General features: G+C 50.4%; 1 protein-coding gene across 3 annotated transcripts in view; it reads left to right on the top strand.

Moving 5' to 3' along the window:
• The window catches only part of hdac6 (histone deacetylase 6), a 46,786-nt gene that overhangs the window by 9,163 nt on the left and 27,634 nt on the right, over nucleotides 1–9,989 (top strand). For all 3 annotated transcript variants that reach the window (XM_082962281.1, XM_082962282.1, XM_082962280.1), the window contains exons 11-15: nucleotides 5,277–5,403; nucleotides 6,150–6,215; nucleotides 8,778–8,837; nucleotides 8,933–9,022; nucleotides 9,535–9,709. In XM_082962281.1, the coding sequence (XP_082818407.1) occupies nucleotides 5,277–5,403; nucleotides 6,150–6,215; nucleotides 8,778–8,837; nucleotides 8,933–9,022; nucleotides 9,535–9,709 (518 nt within the window). The remainder of the gene's footprint in view (nucleotides 1–5,276; nucleotides 5,404–6,149; nucleotides 6,216–8,777; nucleotides 8,838–8,932; nucleotides 9,023–9,534; nucleotides 9,710–9,989) is intronic.

Here is a 9,989-nt window from a genome sequence, read left to right as displayed (position 1 = left end):
GGGAGGGAGAGCAGCAGCTATGTGGAGGGAGGGGGAGGGAGAGCAGCAGCTATGTGAAGGGAGGGGGAGAGAGCAGCAGCTATGTGAAGGGAGGGGGAGAGAGCAGCAGCTATGTGAAGGGAGGGGGAGAGAGAGCAGCAGCTATGTGAAGGGAGGGAGAGCAGCAGCTACATGAAGGGAGGGGGAGAGAGAGCAGCAGCTATGTGAAGGGAGGGGGAGGGAGAGCAGCAGCTACATGAAGGGAGGGGGAGGGAGAGCAGCAGCTACGTGGAGGGAGGGGGAGAGAGAGCAGCAGCTACGTGGAGGGAGGGGGAGAGAGAGCAGCAGCTACGTGGAGGGAGGGGGAGAGAGAGCAGCAGCTACGTGGAGGGAGGGGGAGAGAGAGCAGCAGCTACGTGGAGGGAGGGGGAGGGAGAGCAGCAGCTACGTGAAGGGAGGGGGAGGGAGAGCAGCAGCTACATGAAGGGAGGGGGAGGGAGAGCAGCAGCTACGTGGAGGGAGGGGGAGAGAGAGCAGCAGCTACGTGGAGGGAGGGGGAGAGAGAGCAGCAGCTACGTGGAGGGAGGGGGAGAGAGAGCAGCAGCTACGTGAAGGGAGGGGGAGAGAGCAGCAGCTACGTGAAGGGAGGGAGAGAGAGCAGCAGCTACGTGAAGGGAGGGAGAGAGAGCAGCAGCTACGTGAAGGGAGGGGGAGAGAGCAGCAGCGATGTGAAGGGAGGGGGAGAGGGCAGCAACTACGTGAAGGGAGGGGGAGAGGGCAGCAACTACGTGAAGGGAGGGGGAGGGAGCAGCAGCTACGTGAAGGGAGGGGGAGGGAGAGCAGCAGCGATGTGAAGGGAGGGGGAGAGGGCAGCAACTACGTGAAGGGAGGGGGAGAGAGCAGCAGCTACGTGAAGGGAGGGGGAGGGAGAGCAGCAGCGATGTGAAGGGAGGGGGAGAGGGCAGCAACTACGTGAAGGGAGGGGGAGAGAGCAGCAGCTATGTGAAGGGAGGGGGAGGGAGAGCAGCAGCTATGTGAAGGGAGGGGGAGAGAGCAGCAGCTACGCGAAGGGAGGGGGAGAGAGCAGCAGCTATGTGAAGGGGGGGAGAGAGAGCAGCAGCTACGTGGAGGGAGGGGGAGGGAGAGCAGCAGCTACGTGGAGGGAGGGGGAGAGAGCAGCAACTACGTGGGGGGAGGGGGAGAGAGCAGCAACTGTGAGGGGAGGGGGAGAGAGCAGCAGCTACGTGAAGGGAGGGGGAGAGAGCAGCAGCTACATGAAGGGAGGGGGAGAGAGCAGCAGCTACGTGAAGGGAGGGGGAGAGAGCAGCAGCTACGTGAAGGGAGGGGGAGAGAGCAGCAGCTACGTGAAGGGAGGGGGAGAGAGCAGCAGCTAAGTGAAGGGAGGGGGAGGGAGAGCAGCAGCGATGTGAAGGGAGGGGGAGGGAGAGCAGCAGCTACGTGAAGGGAGGGGGAGAGAGCAGCAGCTATGTGAAGGGAGGGGGAGAGAGAGCAGCAGCTACGTGAAGGGAGGGGGAGAGAGAGCAGCAGCTACGTGGAGGGAGGGGGAGAGAGAGCAGCAGCTACGTGAAGGGAGGGGGAGAGAGCAGCAGCTACGTGAAGGGAGGGGGAGAGAGCAGCAGCTACGTGAAGGGAGGGAGAGAGAGCAGCAGCTACGTGAAGGGAGGGAGAGAGAGCAGCAGCTACGTGAAGGGAGGGGGAGAGAGCAGCAGCTACGTGAAGGGAGGGGGAGAGAGCAGCAGCTACGTGAAGGGAGGGGGAGAGAGCAGCAGCGATGTGAAGGGAGGGGGAGAGGGCAGCAACTACGTGAAGGGAGGGGGAGAGGGCAGCAACTACGTGAAGGGAGGGGGAGGGAGCAGCAGCTACGTGAAGGGAGGGGGAGGGAGAGCAGCAGCGATGTGAAGGGAGGGGGAGAGGGCAGCAACTACGTGAAGGGAGGGGGAGAGAGCAGCAGCTACGTGAAGGGAGGGGGAGGGAGAGCAGCAGCGATGTGAAGGGAGGGGGAGAGGGCAGCAACTACGTGAAGGGAGGGGGAGAGAGCAGCAGCTACGTGAAGGGAGGGGGAGGGAGAGCAGCAGCGATGTGAAGGGAGGGGGAGAGGGCAGCAACTACGTGAAGGGAGGGGGAGAGAGCAGCAGCTACGCGAAGGGGGGGGAGAGAGCAGCAGCTACGCGAAGGGGGGGGAGAGAGCAGCAGCTACGCGAAGGGGGGGGAGAGAGCAGCAGCTATGTGAAGGGGGGGAGAGAGAGAGCAGCAGCTACGTGGAGGGAGGGGGAGGGAGAGCAGCAGCTACGTGGAGGGAGGGGGAGAGAGCAGCAACTACGTGGGGGGAGGGGGAGAGAGCAGCAACTGTGAGGGGAGGGGGAGAGAGCAGCAGCTACGTGAAGGGAGGGGGAGAGAGCAGCAGCTACATGAAGGGAGGGGGAGAGAGCAGCAGCTACGTGAAGGGAGGGGGAGAGAGCAGCAGCTACGTGAAGGGAGGGGGAGGGAGAGCAGCAGCTACGTGAAGGGAGGGGGAGAGAGCAGCAGCTACGTGAAGGGAGGGGGAGAGAGCAGCAGCTACGTGAAGGGAGGGGGAGAGAGAGCAGCAGCTACGTGAAGGGAGGGGGAGGGAGAGCAGCAGCTACGTGAAGGGAGGGGGATGGAGAGCAGCAGCTACGTGTTGGGAGGGGAGGGAGAGCAGCAGCTACGTGAAGGGAGGGGGAGAGAGCAGCAGCTACGTGAAGGGAGGTAGATATAGCAGCAGCTACGTGAAGGGAGGGGGAGAGAGCAGCAGCTACGTGAAGGGAGGGGGAGAGAGCAGCAGCTACGTGAAGGGAGGGAGAGAGAGAGCAGCAGCTACGTGAAGGGAGGGGGAGAGAGCAGCAGCTACGTGGAGGGAGGGAGAGCAGCAGCTACGTGGAGGGAGGGAGAGCAGCAGCTACGTGAAGGGAGGGGGAGGGAGGGAGAGCAGCAGCTACGTTAAGGGAGGGGGAGGGAGAGCAGCAGCTACGTGTTGGGAGGGGAGGGAGAGCAGCAGCTATGTGAAGGGAGGGGGAGGGAGAGCAGCAGCTACGTGTTGGGAGGAGGAGAGAGCAGCAGCTCTGTGAAGGGTGGGGGAGGGGGAGAGAGCAGCAGCTATGTGAAGGGAGGGGGAGAGAGCAGCAGCTATGTGAAGGGAGGGGGAGAGAGCAGCAGCTATGTGAAGGGTGGGGGAGGGGGAGGGGGAGGGGGAGAGAGCAGCAGCTATGTGAAGTGAGGGGGAGAGAGCAGCAGCTATGTGAAGGAGGAGGAGAGAGCAGCAGCTATGTGAAGGGAGGAGGAGAAGGAGAGAGCAGCAGCTATGTGAAGGGAGGGGGAGAGAGAGCAGCAGCTATGTGAAGGGAGGGGGAGGAGGAGAGAGCAGCAGCTATGTGAAGGGTGGGGGAGGGGGAGAGAGCAGCAGCTATGTGAAGGGAGGGGGAGAGAGCAGCAGCTATGTGAAGGAGGAGGAGAGAGCAGCAGCTATGTGAAGGGAGGGGGAGAGAGCAGCAGGTATGTGAAGGGAGGGGGAGAGAGAGCAGCAGCTATGTGAAGGGAGGGGGAGAGAGAGCAGCAGCTATGTGAAGGGTGGGGGAGGGGGAGAGAGCAGCAGCTATGTGAAGGAGGAGGAGAGAGCAGCAGCTATGTGAAGGGAGGAGAGAGAGCAGCAGCTATGTGAAGGGAGGAGGAGAGAGCAGCAGCTATGTGAAGGGAGGAGGAGAGAGCAGCAGCTATGTGAAGGGAGGGGGAGAGAGAGCAGCAGCTATGTGAAGGGAGGGGGAGAGAGAGCAGCAGCTATGTGAAGGGAGGGGGAGAGAGAGCAGCAGCTATGTGAAGGGAGGAGGAGAGAGCAGCAGCTATGTGAAGGGAGGGGGAGAGAGAGCAGCAGCTATGTGAAGGGAGGGGGAGAGAGAGCAGCAGCTATGTGAAGGGAGGGGGAGAGAGAGCAGCAGCTATGTGAAGGGAGGGGGAGAGAGAGCAGCAGCTATGTGAAGGGAGGGGGAGAGAGCAGCAGCTATGTGAAGGGAGGGGGAGAGAGAGCAGCAGCTATGTGAAGGGAGGGGGAGAGAGAGCAGCAGCTATGTGAAGGGAGGGGGAGAGAGAGCAGCAGCTATGTGAAGGGTGGGGGAGGGGGAGAGAGCAGCAGCTATGTGAAGGGAGGGGGGGAGAGAGAGCAGCAGCTATGTGAAGGGAGGGGGAGAGAGAGCAGCAGCTATGTGAAGGGAGGGGGAGAGAGAGCAGCAGCTATGTGAAGGGTGGGGGAGGGGGAGAGAGCAGCAGCTATGTGAAGGGAGGGAGAGCAGCAGCTATGTGAAGGGAGGGAGAGCAGCAGCTATGTGAAGGGAGGGAGAGCAGCAGCTATGTGAAGGGAGGGAGAGCAGCAGCTATGTGAAGGGAGGGAGAGCAGCAGCTATGTGAAGGGAGGGAGAGCAGCAGCAGCTATGTGAAGGGAGGGAGAGCAGCAGCAGCTATGTGAAGGGAGGGAGAGCAGCAGCAGCTACGTTAGAAAAACTAATGTGTGTGTAAAATAACACATGCGCAGAACGTGATCCTTTGAGGAAGAGGTTTCCGGAGGGGTGGGTGGTCGCGGGGCGAAAAAACTCTGTTTCCGTAAACCTGACCAAATGTATGGCTGTCATATGAGTGATGTAATCCCCCCTCTCTTCCTGTCTCTATCTCTCGCTCCTCCTCTCCTCTCTCGCTCCTCCTCTCCTCTCTCGCTCCTCCTCTCCTCTCTCGCTCCTCCTCTCCTCTCTCGCTCCTTCTCTCCTCTCTCGCTCCTTCTCTCCTCTCTCGCTCCTCTCTCTCCTCTCTCTCCTCCTCTCCTCTCTCTCTCCTCCTCTCCTCTCTCCTCTCTCCTCTCTCTCCTCTCTCCTCTCTCCTCTCTCTCTCCTCTCTCTTCCTCCCTCTCTCCTCCTCCCTCTCTCCTCTCCTCCCTCTCTCTTCTTCTCCTCTCTCTCTCCTCCCCTCTCTCGCTCCTCTCTCGCTCCTCTCTCGCTCCTCTCTCGCTCCTCTCTCTCTCCTCCTCTCCTCTCTCTCTCCTCCTCTCTCTCTTCCTCTCCTCTCTCTCTCTCCTCCTCTCTCTCTTCCTCTCCTCTCTCTCTCTCCTCCTCTCCTCTCTCTCTCTTCCTCTCCTCTCTCCTCTCTCTCTTCCTCTCCTCTCTCTCTCTCCTCTCTCTCCTCCTCTCCCCTCTCTCCTCTCTCTCCTCCTCTCCTCTCTCTCCTCCTCTCCTCCTCTCCTCTCTCTCCTCCTCTCCTCCTCTCCTCTCTCCGGTCAGCGTTCTGTACTTCTCAGTCCACAGATATGAGGAGGGTTTGTTCTGGCCCCATCTGCCCGAGTCAGACAGCAGTGCTGTGGGCACCGGTTCTGGAGAGGGATACAACATCAACCTGCCCTGGAATAAGGTACTAGTTACAGGACTAGTTACTGGACTAGTTACTGGACTAGTTACAGGATTAATTACTGGACTAGTTACAGGACTAGTTACTGGACTAGTTACTGGATTAATTACAGGACTAGTTACAGGACTAGTTACTGGATTAATTACTGGACTAGTTACTGGATTAATTACTGGACTAGTTACTGGATTAATTACAGGACAAGTTACTGGACTAGTTACTGGACTAGTTACTGGACTAGTTACTGGACTAGTTACTGGACTAGTTACTGGATTAGTTACAGGACTAGTTACTGGATTAATTACTGGATTAATTACTGGACAAGTTACTGGACTAGTTACTGGACTAGTTACTGGACTAGTTACTGGACTAGTTACTGGATTAATTACAGGACAAGTTACTGGACAAGTTACTGGACAAGTTACTGGATTAATTACAGGACAAGTTACAGGACAAGTTACTGGACTAGTTACTGGACTAGTTACTGGACTAGTTACTGGACTAGTTACAGGATTAATTACAGGACTAGTTACTGGATTAATTACAGGACTAGTTACTGGACTAGATACTGGACTAGATAAGCCTCATCTACCTCTACTGTCATATTATCTCCTCAGTGTTTACCTTTATTCTGTTTTTCTAATGTTGTTGTATTGAGGGTTCTGTTTTTCTAATGTTGTTGTATTGATACTTTATCTAGTAGTTTGTAAAATGTGGTGACATTGAGGTCTGTTCTTTTCCTTTGTTGACAGATTGGAATGAAAGATGCAGACTACGTTGCAGCATTCCAGCAGCTTCTTTTACCGGTAGCCTATGAGGTATAGTTATTGAGATGGCTGTTAGACGTCCTCAATAGTTTAGGTTTTATATAACGTAATAGAACATAGAACATTCAGATGACGTTCTTAGAAGAATAGGAACATTCAGACCATGTTCTTAGAAGAATAGGAACATTCAGACCATGTTCTTAGAAGAATAGGAACATTCAGACCATGTTCTTAGAAGAATAGGAACATTCAGACCATGTTCTTAGAAGAATAGGAACATTCAGACCATGTTCTTAGAAGAATAGGAACATTCAGACCATGTTCTTAGAAGAATAGGAACATTCAGACCATGTTCTTAGAAGAATAGGAACATTCAGACCATGTTCTTAGAAGAATGGGAACATTCAGACCATGTTCTTAGAAGAATAGGAACATTCAGACCATGTTCTTAGAAGAATAGGAACATTCGGACCATGTTCTTAGAAGAATAGGAACATTCAGACCATGTTCTTAGAAGAATAGGAACATTCAGACCATGTTCTTAGAAGAATAGGAACATTCAGATGATGTTCTTAGAAGAATAGGAACATTCGGACCATGTTCTTAGAAGAATAGGAACATTCAGACCATGTTCTTAGAAGAATAGGAACATTCAGACCATGTTCTTAGAAGAATAGGAACATTCAGACGATGTTCTTAGAAGAATAGGAACATTCAGACGATGTTCTTAGAAGAATAGGAACATTCAGACCATGTTCTTAGAAGAATAGGAACATTCAGACCATGTTCTTAGAAGAATAGGAACATTCAGACCATGTTCTTAGAAGAATAGGATCATTCAGACGATGTTCTTAGAAGAATAGGATCATTCAGACCATGTTCTTAGAAGAATAGGAACATTCAGACCATGTTCTTAGAAGAATAGGAACATTCAGACGATGTTCTTAGAAGAATAGGAACATTCAGACCATGTTCTTAGAAGAATAGGAACATTCAGATGATGTTCTTAGAAGAATAGGAACATTCAGACCATGTTCTTAGAAGAATAGGAACATTCAGACCATGTTCTTAGAAGAATAGGAACATTCAGACCATGTTCTTAGAAGAATAGGAACATTCAGACGATGTTCTTAGAAGAATAGGAACATTCAGACCATGTTCTTAGAAGAATAGGAACATTCGGACCATGTTCTTAGAAGAATAGGAACATTCGGACCATGTTCTTAGAAGAATAGGAACATTCAGACCATGTTCTTAGAAGAATAGGAACATTCAGACAATGTTCTTAGAAGAATAGGAACATTCAGACCATGTTCTTAGAAGAATAGGAACATTCAGACCATGTTCTTAGAAGAATAGGAACATTCAGACCATGTTCTTAGAAGAATAGGAACATTCAGACCATGTTCTTAGAAGAATAGGAACATTCAGACCATGTTCTTAGAAGAATAGGAACATTCAGACCATGTTCTTAGAAGAATAGGAACATTCAGACGATGTTCTTAGAAGAATAGGAACATTCAGACCATGTTCTTAGAAGAATAGGAACATTCAGACCATGTTCTTAGAAGAATAGGAACATTCAGACCATGTTCTTAGAAGAATAGGAACATTCAGACCATGTTCTTAGAAGAATAGGAACATTCAGACCATGTTCTTAGAAGAATAGGAACATTCAGACCATGTTCTTAGAAGAATAGGAACATTCAGACCATGTTCTTAGAAGAATAGGAACATTCAGACCATGTTCTTAGAAGAATAGGAACATTCAGACCATGTTCTTAGAAGAATAGGAACATTCAGACCATGTTCTTAGAAGAATAGGAACATTCAGATGATGTTCTTAGAAGAATAGGAACATTCAGACCATGTTCTTAGAAGAATAGGAACATTCAGACCATGTTCTTAGAAGAATAGGAACATTCAGACCATGTTCTTAGAAGAATAGGAACATTCAGACCATGTTCTTAGAAGAATAGGAACATTCAGACCATGTTCTTAGAAGAATAGGAACATTCAGACCATGTTCTTAGAAGAACAGGAACATTCGGACCATGTTCTTAGAAGAATAGGAACATTCAGACGATGTTCTTAGAAGAATAGGAACATTCAGACCATGTTCTTAGAAGAATAGGAACATTCAGACCATGTTCTTAGAAGAATAGGAACATTCAGACCATGTTCTTAGAAGAATAGGAACATTCAGACGATGTTCTTAGAAGAATAGGAACATTCAGACGATGTTCTTAGAAGAATAGGAACATTCAGACCATGTTCTTAGAAGAATAGGAACATTCAGACCATGTTCTTAGAAGAATAGGAACATTCAGACCATGTTCTTAGAAGAATAGGAACATTCAGACCATGTTCTTAGAAGAATAGGAACATTCAGACCATGTTCTTAGAAGAATAGGAACATTCAGACCATGTTCTTAGAAGAATAGGAACATTCAGACCATGTTCTTAGAAGAATAGGAACATTCAGACCATGTTCTTAGAAGAATAGGAACATTCAGACCATGTTCTTAGAAGAATAGGAACATTCAGACCATGTTCTTAGAAGAATAGGAACATTCAGATGTGATTTCTCCCATAACAGTTTGTTTGTTGCAGTTCCAGCCTCAGCTTGTCCTGGTGGCAGCAGGTTTTGACTCTGTGATAGGTGATCCCAAGGTAAGGAGAACCAAATATTACTTTTCTTTATCTACAAGTTGATGTGATACAAATTGTATATTATTTCTGAAAGATCTTGTGTGTTTTTACCCTAGGGGGAGATGTCTGCCAGTCCTCAGTGTTTCTCTGTTCTGACTCACATGCTGCTGGGTCTGGCTCAGGGGAAGTTGCTGCTGGTTCTGGAGGTAACAACAAACCACATGTCTTTATTTAGCTTCCATTACACATGCAGCCCAAATCAGATCTTTTGCCACTAATTGGTCTTTTGACCAATCACATCTGATCTTTTGCCACTAATTGGTCTTTTGACCAATCACATCTGATCTTTTGCCACTAATTGGTCTTTTGACCAAACACATCTGATCTTTTGCCACTAATTGGTCTTTTGACCAATCACATCTGATCTTTTGACACAAATTGGTCTTTTGACAAATCACATCTGATCTTTTGCCACTAATTGGCCTTTTGACCAATCACATCAGATCTTTTGTCAATAATTGGGCATATGAAAATGATTCTGCTGCCTGTGTAAACGCTGAGTTGGGGTAGGTTGAGTTGGCTTCCATACCACATTATATATCGACATTAACTTCGTGCGCCCACTTTTATGGTTAAAGTCAATGTGTGTTGAATGAAAGAGATGTGTTTTATAAAGTTATATTGAGTGACGTTGAAGCCGCTTGTTTCATGTTTTCAGGGCGGATATAACCTGCAGTCCACAGCAGAGGGAGTGTGTGCCTGTCTGAGGTCACTATTGGGGGAGTCCTGCCCCCGCCTGGGGTCACCATCCATCCCGAGTGACAGTGCCCTGAAATCCATCTCCAGGTCTATCTCTGCTCTGTACCCTTACTGGACCAGTCTGCAGGTACTGGGTAAGTGCTGGAGAACCCCTTCTTAACTCCTTTATAACCCATTCATAATCCTTTAAACCCCTTCATAACCCCTTATAACCCATTCATAACCCTTTAAACCCATTCATAACGCTTTAAACCCATTCATAACCCTTTAAACCCATTCATCGCCACTCATAACCCATTCATAACCCTTTAAACCCATTCATAACCCTTTAAATCCATTCATCGCCACTCATAACCCCTTCATAACCCCTTATAACCCTTTCAAAAACCCCTATCAGCCATTCATAATAATTCA

The sequence above is a fragment of the Salmo salar genome, chromosome 15, assembly GCF_965601325.2.
Source record: "Salmo salar chromosome 15, fSalSal1, whole genome shotgun sequence".
NCBI lineage: Eukaryota > Metazoa > Chordata > Actinopteri > Salmoniformes > Salmonidae > Salmo > Salmo salar.
This window is presented reverse-complemented; position numbering and strand designations above follow the sequence as displayed.